A 13,239-nucleotide genomic window follows, 5' to 3' on the forward strand; every position below is an offset into this window, starting at 1 on the left:
TGGCCGGAATCACTTCCTCTTCGGAGGCTCTGCCGAGCTCATCCTCTTTATCCTGTTGTTTAAAATGAGCATTATCCCAAACATATGCAATGCAATCAGTTTGGTCACACTTACAAGAACACGCTTTAATAAGGCAATCAATCACTCGCTAACTAGACGGCGACGGCCTGCGCTGAGCGCGCACTCGGGCTGCGGGGTGGCTATTCTTCCCGGGCCAAAAGGACCGCGGCTGAGCGCACGTCTGCGCTCCTAGGCCCCGCTGGGTCCCCGACTATGTTGAGGAGCCTAGGAAAAGTGTGAGTCGAATGTGAGGTGTCAGACTAAACGAGGGTAACCGTGGACTCTGGGCCCCAAAGAGGCCTAAGGCATGGGAGGGGAAGCCACCGGAGCTGAGAGCCTCTAGCTACATAAGTCACTAATATCTGTGTGAGGCCAGAGCCTCCGTTTTCCCACCTGCAAAATGGGACTGAGACGGAGGGAAACTAAGTAGAGACGTTCGGAAAATTGAAAAATGAAAACAATAATACTATGTCAGCCCTCTTGCTTGGACTAGCCTTCTCATTTTACAGATGAAGAGGCGGAGGCTGCGGAGGACGCAGTGCCTTTAAGATCATCTCCGCCCCAGCCCCCACTACAACGATCACCACCTAATTGGGCCAGATGCTGCTTCCGGTGCAGGTGGGAAAAGTCTATTTTTAGGTGCGGGGGTCTGCAAGGGAGTGTGAGTAGTGCGTGCCTAGCGCCAAACCGCAAACCTTGGCAAAAGGGAAATTTCATTATGAAGTAATGAGTAATTCCTCCTGGCAAGATGTATTGTTATATCTTCCACTTCAATTTGGAGGAAGAGAGGCTCAATTACCCAGAAAATACAGTCAATTAAAGGCTGCTGATTGGACACGAGGCCGGATCATCGATCTTGTACTTTCCAATATCGCTGCAGACACCTCATTTTCCCTCCCTATTAACTGAAAATACGCCTGGCATTACGGCAGCCCGCAGCCCATTTACCTGTCGCAAGCAATCTTGGCCCGACGCGAAGTAACCCAGAAATTTGCCGGGTTTGGCACCGGGAGCTTCCCAACTGCAGAGGGAGCTGCGCAGGGCTAGGGGGACGGGATGAGTGGCAGATAGGATGCTGGAAACCTCAGCACAACGATTTGCTTGGGAGGGTAGGGAGTACTGTGTTGGAGAGGGTTTGCTTTAAAGCCCCAAGAGGGATGAAGGCTGATTAAGGAGACCCATGGGTACAGGGGCAGAGGACCCTTGAACCCATACAGTCCCGAGCCTGCTGAGGACACCCATCTCGCTCCTGCTTGAGCACGACTTCAGAGGCAGCCACAGTGGCTCTCCTAAAGGGACAGAGAACGACAATGAGGTGGCCATTCAGGATTGCCTGTCCTTTTGCCCTGACCAGCCCAGAATTCCATCCTTGGAGATAACTTCCGGTTTGAAAAGGATTCAAACCCTCTCTTCCCAACTCAGAAGTCCTCCCTCCTTTCCCTTCACCATAAGATGCAGACTCAGCTTGACCAACAAACCCAGCTCTCTGCAGTGCTCCACCTCCACTCCCACCACCCCATTTGTCTCCACCTTGGGTTGGGGTAGAGATAGGATTACAGAGACCGGAGTCCAGAATCTCCTTTCCTCAAAGCGTTGGAGCAGATGGAGAGGACTCATGAGGGTGAGTTCCCGATGGGCTCAGCGCTCTGCTGGACCAGTTGAGCCAAGTCTCCTAGTGTGCACAAAATTAAGGAAATATGCACCTCACAGCAGCTCCTCCTTCTCCACCTCTGTGAAATGTCCATTTGGAGACTGCCAATGCCAAATGGAGGCTTGGGAGACTGTGTCCCTCTTTTGACTCCTCCCCTACCCAAGGCTATAGTTGAACTAATAATTCAAAAGGAGTTAACAAACTGCCTGCTACCAAAAAATTTAAAATGCTAAAGTGAGAATCATATCCAGCTTTATTGCAATATGGTCAACAAATTGTAACAGCAAATTCTTTGGGCTTCAAAGGAAAACCAAATCAAACTCAGTCCCTACAGGAAGAACCACTCCCTCCCAGTCAGGGTGAAACTTGCCTTTGTGGGGGTATAAGTTCTCCTATCCCTCAAAAACTGGCTGCAAGAATGACTACAGATGTGAGAGTTTGGGAGTGGTTCCCAAACAAGCCTTGGAGGAGGGGAGAGACAAAGTCCCCAGAAGCAGCAGAAGGCTCCTGCTAGTATTCTGAAAGTCAAGCCCCATGGCAGCTTGGGAGGCAGATGGGTGTGAAATGCCAAATGCAAAGAGAAGGGCCAGAAAGCTCCTAGTGAATGAAAGGAAAAGGCTGGAAATAGCCTCTAATTTGCCACCAGATATGGAAGGAGGGAGATGAGGTTCCTGCTCCCTAAGCTCTTCCCTGGGCGCCTTGTTAACAGCTCCGCTCTGGGCTCCATGGCCAGCCAGAGGCATGGTAATCATTATTATACATTCAACATTCAAAAACCCTCCTCACACACATCACTTGCTAATCAGGGTGTGTGCTGGGCCCAAGGAGAAGAGGCTTGGGAGAAGTTGCCAGGGGACCCAAGGGTATCTGCAGCTTCCCTGCCCACAGTACACAAAAAGTGAGGGTGGAAATGAAGTTACAGTGGAGGAGAAGCCAGGAGAGAGGAAAGAGATCAGGTGCTGGTAGATGCCAGAATCAGAAAATATCCTGTAACTGAGGCTCCAGGGGGGCCAGAGAGCCCCCTGCTTCTTTGGGAGGGTAGTAAATCATCTCCCTCTCTCCCCTAGATGGCTGGTGCACTGTCATCCACAAGCCCCTTGCCATGCCTTGGAAAAGCTGGCAAAGATTAATCTCTACCTGCTCTGCATACACAGCATTTTGTTCAGAGAGACAGCAATTTCCCTTTCCATCGCATGGGCTTGGCCTTTGCAAGGGGGAGGGGTCCGGGTGAGAAAAGGGTTGGGGGTTGGGGGCTAAGGGGCTTGATACTGGTTGCTGTTACTGCTAAGTTTGTTAAGCTTTGGAGCCACGGCCTCAAGCCCAGGTCAGGGCAGTGGGTCGGGTGAAGAATGGCAAAGAGGGGCCGACCCAGAGGAAGGTCTTTCAGGCTCAGCCTCCCCAACCCCACTCCTGCTCCCCAGACGCGCCAGCCAGGACCCCTTCCCAGGCATTTCGACGCTCGATGCTCGAAACCAAGTCCCGCTGGTCCTCGGCGGCCCTCTTCTTTCCCCTCGGTGCCCCTGGGGCGGGGAGGGATGCTGTCTGAGTCCCCGAGGGGTCCCCACGGGCGTCCTGGAGCCGGCTGCCCGCGGGCGGCCCCTTATCTGGTGAGGGGCACCTCCTCCCTCTGGTCCAGCGCCACGGAGGAGGCCTTGCTGAGCACCGAGGGCGCGAAGGAGAGGAAGGAGTCCGAGCGGGAGGTGGAGGCACAGGTGAAGTCCGAGGCGGCGGCGGCAGCGGCGCGGGGCGCCAGCCCGTTGGCCGGGCCGCCGTGGCAGGCGAGGCAGGAGCAGGGGCCGCCGGCCGCGGTGCCCAGTCCGTGCGCCGGGCCCGGGTAGAGCGGCGGGTGGCGGAAGGCGCACAGCAGTTCGGGCCGTGGGTAGGGCTGCGAGAGCACACGGAAGGTGTCGAGCGGGCGCAGCGGGCCGCTGAAAGGCGAGGCGGCGGCGGATGCGGCGGACGCGGCGCCCAGACCCACGGGCGAGTAGTAGGGCAAGGGCAGGTGCGACGGGAAAGGGTAGGGCAGGCCGCCCGCGGCCGCCGCGTGGCTCATCATGTACGTGTAGAAGGCGGGGTCGGCCGGGTGCGGCCACGTCATGGCTAACCGCTGCCGCTTGTCCTTCATGCGCCTGTTCTGGAACCACACCTGGCGGGCGGGGAGGAGAGGAGCGGGTTCGGCGGCGCCCGGCCCGGTGCGCAGAACCCACAAGTCCCGTCCCACCGCGGGCGACGGTGAGGGTAGCATAAGGAAGAGCCGAAGAGGAGCTCCTCTGGGCGCGGGCAGATCCCACCACCACCCCCTTGGATCTGTAATCCCTCCCAGACAGGCTCTCTCCCTCCTCCCCTCAGCCCTCGCTGCCAGGACGCCCAAACGCAGTGTGGGTAGGAAAGTAGTGGGGCAACTAAGAACTCCACCGGTCTGAGGCAGCAGGCAGCGATCCCCTCAAAATACGTCCCATTCCTGAGGCTCTCCCTGGAAGCACTTCCTTGTCACCTGCCCAGGCACTTCATCCCCGCTGTTTATTTGGCCACGAAAGAGAGTCTCCCCTAGGGGCAAATCTGCATGCACCTGGCTCCTGCACCAGGCTTAGACACTCCTGGCCTAGCTGCCCTGTCAAGAGACTCCAGGCCCTACTTCCTGGTTCATGATTTAAGAAGGTGGTATTTACTTCCTCCTGACGGGGTGCATCCCCCCCTCCTCCCTGTGGCTCATACCTTGATTGTGGTTTCGGGCAGGTTTAGGGCAGCTGCCAGCTCACATCTCCGAGGCCTGGATACATAGTTCTCCCTGTAGAATTCCTTCTCCAGTCGTGCAATCTGCTCCCGGGTGAAGGCAGTACGGTACCGTCGCATCTGGTCACTAGCACTGCAGGCCAGGCTGCCCTGGGAGCCACCGCTGCCATTGCTTTTGGGGGTCTCGCTGCTGCCATTGGGACTGCTGGCCAGTGCTTCAGAGCCAGGCCCTGTTCAGGGAGCCCAGAGTATAGGCACACACAGAACACACAACAGATACAGACACTGTTGATGTGGGGCTGTAGGTCTTGGTTGATGTGTGTGGAGGAGGGTGATGGAAAGGGACATCCCCCCTCTTTCCAGTAGCCCCAGACTCTACCTCTGCTAGGGTGGCAAGGACTTTGAGAACCCAGGAATGGAGGACAGAGGCTCACCATTCAGATGAGCACATAGCAGCCATTAGGCCTGGCCGGGCTGCTGTGTTAGGCCTGCTGGGTACAAAAGCCCCAGGCGCCCTGGCCACCTGCCTTGGGGCACAGGACAGATGCAGCCACTCTGAACTTTCTGCCCACGGTTGACAGGAGTGAGCAAGGATACGCATATCTGACAGTCAAGTGAGTTGAGATGCCCCCTTTGTGCTGGAGTGTTGTAAACTTGGGTCCTGTTTTGTTGGATGTTGGGCAGGGACTGAGTTTCCGTGCTTTGTGTGCCAGATGGCTGGTGCAGGTGTGGGAATGTACACTAGGCTGCGTGTGCTGTGTGAATGGCCCAGGAGTGTGTGTATGAGTGTCCTATTGCCTGACTATATATGAATGGAGTATGGGTTACTCTGAGGGTATGTTGTGGTTAGTCTGGATTGAGTGGATTAGATGGCAATGGGTGGATGTGGGTTCTCAGCAAGGCGTTGGCTGCCAAGGCCAGGGGGTGGGTTTTCTTCCACACCAGGGTCTTCTCACCCACCGGCACAGCTTTGTGGAGGAGTATCTGCTGGTGGGCTCTTCCTCCTAGCTTTCCACCCCTCTCAGGGAGACTCCCTTCCTGATCATTCACCTAGCCCCTGGTCAGGGAGGGGTTCTCCAGTTACAGCAGTGACACACAACTCACCCCCCCACCCCCCAATTTGAGCTGAAACCCAGGGAAGGGTGGGGCTCCTGCCCCCTGCCGCTCTTTTCCTTTGGGTGGAGGAGTGGGACTAGGAAGGAAAGGTGAATGGGGGGAGGGCCAGAGCACTGCCTTTTCAAATGCAACCGGAGACCAAAGGCAATTAGACCATTGGGACCATTTCCGACCTGGCGCCACCGAGCCCGGGAAGTGACAAGGTAATTTGGACCTCTGACCGACGTGCAAACTGGTCGGAGGGCCGCAGCAGCCGGTCGGCCCTAGTCGGTCGCGATTTTACGGTCCTTTATGGACTCCGCTTCCGCGCCTGGATGCGCCCTACACCCTGCTAGCCACAAACTGCCTGGACCCTCGTTTGATCTCGCCCACGCCGGGAGATAGTGTCTTGCCCTCGCAGCTGAAGCAGTGCCACAAAGCTCTGGGGGGTTGGGGTGCACTCTGAATCCCCCTCAAGCCCAGGGCTTGCGTCTCCCTCCTTCCCCCAAAGCACAGCTGTCACCCTCAGTCCCGCCAATGCCAGAGCGGAGAAAGAGACCCCCGCCAGGGCGCGGAGAGCGGGGGATGAGTTGTTCAGGTGGGTTCCCCCAGCCACCCCGCCCTGGGGTAAAGGAGTGTCTTCCTCTCCTCTAGAGCTGAAGTGGAAGGTGGGCGCGGTGGGAGGCCGGGGGAGAGAAGGGGCGCGGTGGCTACCTTTGCTGTGCTGGTATTCGGCGTTCCCCGTGGCGCAGTCCGGGGTGCAGCTCACCTCGATTTCTTCATAGAAATCCGACTCGGTGTCTGAGCTGCTGGGTTGCCCCTGGCCAGAGAGACTGTCGGCGGAGGCAGCCGGAGGTCCGGGGCCGAGTACCGCGGCCCCGGCTGCCCGCGACTCGGCGCCCGGCCCCGCAGCGCTGCCTGCTAGTCCGTCCACCGGCTCCTCCTCCAGGCCTCCCCCGCCGCGCTCCCGGGCGGCCGGAGGACCGGCCCGCGGGCTCAGGCAACCACGGGGCACCATCTTCTCGGGCGGCTCGGGCAGCGGGCTGCCCACGGCTTCGGACAAATTGGAGACCCTCTTGCCAACCAGAGTGCCAAGCTGACCCCCATCCAAAAACATAACCATGTCCTTTCGGCTCTCCATCCCGGACTCTCGGAGGGGGGAGGGGGAAAGCCCCAAGTGAGCTCCTAGCCCCCCGGCTCCCTGGGTCCCCAGCGGTCCGACAGATCTTGGCTGAGGGAGGGAGAAAGGGGCCAGGCGACTGGGCGGGCGCGGAGCGGCCGGAACGCGGTGTCGACGGTGACGGCGGCGGTGGCGGTGGGGAGCTGGGGTCACCTTGTGATGCGAGCGCTCCTCTGTGCCGCACCGCCTCTGGGAGGAAGCCCCATTGCCCTCTTCTTTCTAAGCTGTCATCCTCCTGCTGCAGTCGTCATTACAGTACCGCTGGTGACGCCACTCGGTGAGCGCAAGTGGATAAATAGAAACGTCTGCCACAGCGAAGATGAAAGGAGACCCGCAGCTAATGGCTCGGCAGTGATGCGCCAGGTGTGGGCCTCGCTCGAATGGGGAGGAGAGTGTGAAAACAGAGAGACACACACACTGAGAGAGGGAGACACCCAGGCACAGGGGATGCAAATGGAATTCCGCAGGAAGAAAAGGGAGCTTAACGCGGCGAGTTCCGCAGGGGTTGCGGGACTCGGTAATTGAATACGCTTTTGATATATTTAATTTTTTTTTATTGTTTGGGCTTTTGTTTTCTTAACTTGGTGCCTTGTTCTAACACTGATGAGAGAATCCATAACTGCATTTTAAAAGTGTGAAGGCCGATTGACAAGCCTAGCTTCTCTTATTATTACAACTGTCTGTCCCTGGTGAGCTAACCGCGCCGCGTCTCCTAAGTCTGTCTTTCTTTCTTTCTTTTTTTTTTTTTCATTAACAAGCTATCGAAAAGCGTATTCCCTCCCCCGCAAGTTGTCTGGACAGCTTGAGCCTGAGATCTCCTTTCCTCCCACCTCCTCCCAGCCCCTACCCCCAGCTGTTTCCTTCCTCCTAGGAACCAAAAGAGAACTTGGCGATTTTTCTTCCCCAAGGGGCAAGAGATAAATGTCTTTATATTTTTCTTTAAGACGGCTTTGGCTGCTGACTCCAAATGTTCGCTTTTTTTTTTTTTTTTTTCCCTCCCATTGCCCCTCTCCCCATCTAGGTGACCTTAAGCTTTCCACAGCCGGGCTTGACCTCCAGATGGCTATTCAAGGAAGAAATCTCCCATTTGCTGGGGCCTCGCCTGCACTTCAGGTATGTAGAGTGGGGAAGAGGTTCTAAGGGTGGCCTTGTTTCTTTTCTTGCCCGTATTTTAATGTATTCGTTCAGAGTCAACGAATTACCCGGAAACAGGTTTTTGGGAGTTAAGAAGCTCTGGCAAATGTGCTCCCCACAGCGGCAGCGGCAAAGGCTCCTAGCTGGGAGAAGGTGCTGTTCTTACCCGGAGATTTGGGGCAGGGGTCGAGAAAGACCAGCACGCGGCATTGGGGTTCATAGAGGGTTGTCTAATGGGGCTCTCCCTAGTGCCCTGCCCCAGGGTTTTGGTCCCCTGCTCCAAAAGTGGGTGGCATTGGGATCGAAGAGAGAAGGCATCGAAAATGCCATGAAAGTACAAGTGACTGGAGTTCTCATCAGTTGTCGAAGACAGAGGGGGACCTCCAGGGCAGGGCTGGGGGTGTGTGAGTAGTGCCGAATGTCTTTGGGAATAGCCACAGGCTCCCTCTCAGGTCTGCTTCCAGGGGAGGTGGAACCCATTAGGAAACTGACCCCTTGCCAGTTTTGAGTGTGTTGGGGCTAGGTAGGCAGGCTGGGTCTCTCATTTTGCTGAGGCTAGAAGGCAGGCCCCTTCTTTGCTCTGCAACCGCTCCCACTAGACTTTCTCTGCCCCTTTCTAGGAGCTTCTAGCGCTAAGCTGATGGCTGCAAAAGGCTGCTTTGCCCCTCCTCCTTCTGTACATTCCAAGACAAAGCCCCAACTTCTGAAATTCGAAAGAAAAGTCCCTCTATCACTCAGTATTTTTAACTTTATCTTTTTTCTCTCCTCCTCCTTTTTCTTTTTCTCAACTCTTCTCCCTCTTCCCCCCTGCCTCAATCTTCCTATCTGTGGGCTTCCAGAGGTGATGAAGGAAACGAGGAAAGACAAGTTCCCTTCTCAAGTTCTGCCTTCCACATGCCCCCCTCCCACTTGATAAGAACAGTTCACTGACCTCCCCCTGGGGTCGGGTGTGCAGAGGGAACTGGAAGGGAAGGTTCTCATAAACATTTCCAATCCCCGGGACTCCCAGAGTCACCAGGTGCTGAGCACTGCCGGCCCCAAAGTCCTGGAGAGTATTTCAGAGGTGAGAGGAGTGATCCGGGTCAGAGTCCAGAGCCTTTTGCCCTGGCGGAGAGTTATCCTAGGATTCCGTGGTGCCCTGTCCTCTCTAGCTGGTAGGCAGAGCCTGAGAGAACACCTGGCTTGCTCCTTCCTTCCTGTCAAAGTAGAGCCACCAGCGTCTGCATTTATATCTGCCACTATCCTTCACCTTCTGGGCCCTTCCAGCCCTGGGCCTGGGGCGCTTTCCCCCTCCCCTTCCTCTATGCTCCGCAGCCTTCGGCCAACTCACAGCAGCCCCCCCTGCTGCGCTCACCTCGGCGAGGCCGGGTCCTCAGAGGGACCCCTGGCTGCCCACCCCGCCCCCAGCTTTGCATTCAATGGGAGTGCTCTGTGTTTGATCCTCTTTTCCTCCGGGTTTTCCGTGTGAGATGAAAGAGGAGTAGGATTGAGAGATCAAGAGGTGCCACTTGCGTCTCTTTCCTGGGCCCGGCCCATCTGAGCCGGACTTCCCCAGCCCCGGGCTCAGCCTCTCCCAGAGGGGGCTGCCTCTTCTGGGCTTTGGATCTGAAGCTTCAGGGACGCCTTCATCCCTGTCCTGACTCCTGCCTCCACTCTTTCAAAATGTCTCAATTTCCCCGTCTTTAGACGCCTAACGTACCTCGATGGCAGGAGAAAAAATTTTTTTCCTTTTTAAACCAAATATCACTTCTTCCAAAAGCATCTTTTCATTAATATCAGATGAAGAGAGGTCTCATTTTTAACAGGAAGAAGAAGAAAACAGGAGGCTCGATAAGAGCACTGTTTCTAGTTGGGGTTTTCTGGGGGGGTGTTGGGAGGGAGTGTTTGTTTTTGGTTTAGGGGGAGGCACTTTAATAGCGTGGTTATCACTGTATCATGGAGGTTAGTCCCTATGCGGCAGAAGAAAGGTAAATTCACAGAGGGAGTAAAACCCGCGCGTCGCCGAGGCCTGGGCGACCCCATAAAAGAGAGGGGGTGATAGCAGCCTAGTGGGGTCCGGCCCGGGCCCCCACCGCTTCTCACCTCTGGCGGCGGGAGGGACAACCCCCTCCTGTCTGCGGGCCTGCTGTCCCCTCCCCCGCTGGGGCGGGGGTTTAGGTCCAGCCGGCTCCTCTGGGATTGAAATTCTCCGGACTTCAAAAGCTCGCGGCCCCGCTTCCGCCTGGCTGGGCTGGGCTGGGCTGGGCAGGGGGTGGGTGGGAACCCCGGGGAGGCGACGCGAAGATAAGATGCGCGGGTTGTGTTAAATGGAATCGGAAGCTGGGCCAGGGCCACCAGACGCGCCGATCCGCAGGAGCCTCTTCGCTTCCCGAGAAAACCCCGGCTCCGGAGAGCTGAGGCAGGGGGTAGGGAACGCCTCAGTGGCCAGCGGACCCGCTCGGAGCGATAGTCTGAGGCCCTGAGTACCTTCTCCAGCTGGATGCTGGGTCTCCTGGCAGCAGGCACGCGTTCCGGACGAAAGGAAGGGACGCGGAGACGTGGGAAGAGGAGTAGGGTTCGGGAGGTGATTTGGCTACCTCAGTGTGGGCAGAATTTTAATCAAGAAAATTTTTTGCTTCTCACTTTGGTGAAATGTCAGAGCAAAGGGAGCTTCCCTTTAAACAGTAAGCGTCGCCGGGCTGCCGCGGCAGTGATCTGGGGCCCTCAGTCACCTTCCAAGCCGAGGCGCGGGCTGTGGCCATCAAAGTTTCCCCACGCGGTGGTCTCCACCGCAGTAATAGTGGGGGGTGAGGAGACTTCTGGTGGTCGGTCCCCATCTCCTCCCTGGCAGCTGCCAAACCCAGAGCACAGAGGCACTGCAAGATGTGCTCCTCAGGGAGCAAGGTCAACTGGATCTCAGAAGCCCAGGGGTCGGCCTTTCTGGGGAATGAGGAGACAGATCATGCCCTGCCCACTTCCCCCCACCATTGCCCGCCCTGCAGAGGGGGCTGGTGGTCGTGAGCCAGCAGCGGTTGCCACAAAACAGTTTTTCCTTCAGGCAGGCAGAACCTGTGGCTTCCGGAACTCTGAGCAAGCACCCCCTTCTCTCTGTACTCTTGGAGCCAATGGCCAGGCACCCAGGACAGGAAACTGGATGTTTTCAGATGTTTTCGCCGGCCCATGACACCTGCTCCTCATGTTCTTGGAGCCAGGCAGTCCCGCAGTCACTCTTGCTTCCACACCTGTCAACCTTTGGCTCCTATAGGCTTGAGCCCAGTGGCAGCAAGCCCTGGACAGCCTACAACCTATACCCACCACCTAACCATCCAGGAGCTGGAGGACCTCCCCAAGCCCAAGGCTTGCTTCTTCTTGAGGCTACCAGCTGGAAGGGCCCATGTTTTGGTCACAGTTCTCCAACACCCAAGCACCCAAAGGCCCCCTCCCCTATCCTAGCAGAGATGGTATGCGGGGCAGGGGAGTTCACCATTACTGTCCTGAAATTTGCTTTCATTACAAAGTGCTTTGATGCCCATTCCTCCTTGACTCTTAAACCTTTAAAAGCAAGCAGCAGTGCCTTTTCTCCCACACAGATAGGGTGACCAGTGGTCTTGACTCATGGCCAGGGCCTGGCTGAACACTGGGCCCTGGACTAGCGCTCCTTCCGAGTCCTTGTCCCTCCCTGGCAAGCAGGGATAACTTAACATCTGACAGCCTCCACATAAGGCAGCCTCCACAACCTCCCACCCTTTTGTGGGGTCAAGCTGGGTTCAGAGGCCTCACAGAGAGGTTATCCTCCTGCCCTCATAATCAGGAGGCTCAAAGACCCACATATCTAAACTGTCCTCACCCTGCTTCTCCATAATTTCCCAGGAGGGCAAAGAGAAACTGCATGTGGAAGTCTAGAAACCCCACATGATAAAAGCAGTCACTGTTGTAGCATTTCACCTGTATTAGCTCTTTTCATTGTCACAACAAAGCTAAGGAAGATCTTGTGAATCACTCCTACTTTCTGAAGCACAGAGAGGAGGCTTATATATAAATGACTCATTTCCCATCCCTCTAACTTCAGGACCACACTCACAACAACTTGAGCTATTAGAAAGTGCTAGGGACTATCATATTCTGAGCCTTTCCTTCCAAAACCTCCACTTGTGGACTTTTGCCAAGATGAATTCACAGGGGCTAGGAAAAATGTGTGTTGGGGTAGGGGAGGTGTGGGAGCAGGCAGAGGTGTAGGCGACTAACCTCTAACCACTCATCTTAGGCATGAAGAAGAAAAGTAAGGAATAAAATGGCCCAAAGTCATTTGGAAACTTGTTCTAGAGAAGGCCACTTCTTCTTTTAAGAAAAGAAGAAAAAAGAAGAAATTCCTTTCTTCTTTTAAGAAAGGAATCAGAGGCTGAGTGGGGATTATGCATGACCTACAGAGAGACTGGAGCCACCCTTCGTGGTATGGGGTAAGAGAGACTAACTGCAGGTGGGAAGAGTCTTCAGGGCCTGAATTCCAAATAAGAATGTCATTGCAGCAGGTGATTCTGGAGACCCTGAGAGACAAAGTCTGGTTTCTCTGACCATCACAATCCACTGAGGCCCTGAGCAACCATCTGAAAAGGAGCAAAACTCATCAGGCTTACCTAGCCAGTTTTAACATCTAGGGCATTATGGCCTCCACGTATCTGGCAATCCTCTCTCCAGAAAAATGCGCAGAGACACTGAGGTTAGCCTTCAGTTTCCCATGCCCTTTACAACCCAAATAGAGCCACCAAACTTCAGACACAACTGCCTAATCCCTCTGATAAGGAGGTATGGCTTTACCAGATGTTTTCCCTTAAATAGCAGCTACCTCTGTCAAACTGTCTTCCTGCATTGACTGGCCCAAGGGCCAAAACCTTAGGGACTGGCTCAGCCTGCCCACGCATCCTCCAGGCTCTGCACAGGCCTCCATTCAAAACCAGACCTGGGAGGTGACATCTGGGTGGAGAGAATAGTGGATCTAATGCTTCTGTTGTTAAAGGCAGGACTTCATTTGGGCTGACTTTCCCTTGGGATAAGGGTGACCCACAGGGAAAGGAACTGGACGGTTATTATGGAGTCCATTATGGGTTGCTTTCCCTTCTAGGGAGGAGGAGGGAGGGGATAGTAGTCCTTCAGTTTTGTTTTTAATAAATTTTGACTGGGCACAAACCATTTCCAAACTTTCTGGACGGTCCACAGGCAGAAGAGCCTGACAGCTCCCCTTCTCCCCGCAGTGGAAAATACCCACCCCTCACCCTGGTGCTGGTAGAGGGAGCCCGCCTACTGAGGCACCCATCTGAGTGGTCCAGCCGGAGGACCCCTATCTTGGTGGCGTCACTACCCAGTGGGATCTGTCTTCTACGATTTAACTAGCCTTAAATGCCCTAAACGC

At 55.6% G+C, this 13,239-nt stretch overlaps 1 protein-coding gene across 1 annotated transcript; it reads right to left on the minus strand.

Annotated features, from left to right (window-relative positions):
* Window positions 1-1,420: 1,420 nt before the first annotated feature.
* EVX1 (even-skipped homeobox 1) lies at window positions 1,421-9,111 on the minus strand. The gene is made up of 3 exons (XM_025291262.3): window positions 6,254-9,111; window positions 4,427-4,674; window positions 1,421-3,857 (listed from the first exon to the last, which is right to left on the minus strand). Exons 1-3 carry the CDS (start codon window positions 6,678-6,680, stop codon window positions 3,312-3,314), a joined length of 1,221 nt encoding a protein of 406 aa, XP_025147047.1. The 5' UTR covers window positions 6,681-9,111; the 3' UTR covers window positions 1,421-3,311.
* Window positions 9,112-13,239: the final 4,128 nt, after the last annotated feature.

Source organism: Bubalus bubalis, chromosome 8, assembly GCF_019923935.1.
Source record: "Bubalus bubalis isolate 160015118507 breed Murrah chromosome 8, NDDB_SH_1, whole genome shotgun sequence".
Classification (NCBI taxonomy): Eukaryota; Metazoa; Chordata; class Mammalia; order Artiodactyla; family Bovidae; genus Bubalus; species Bubalus bubalis.

Excerpts from the sequence above, each read along its gene's own strand:
- EVX1 (XM_025291262.3), bottom strand. The coding sequence starts at position 6,680 with ATGGAGAGCCGAAAGGACATGGTTATGTTTTTGGATGGGGGTCAGCTT. Across the intron at positions 4,675-6,253 it reads CGAATACCAGCACAGCAAAG|GGCCTGGCTCTGAAGCACTG; the intron begins GTAGCCACCGCG and ends CTCCCTGAACAG. Across the intron at positions 3,858-4,426 it reads TGCCCGAAACCACAATCAAG|GTGTGGTTCCAGAACAGGCG; the intron begins GTATGAGCCACA and ends CCCGCCCGCCAG.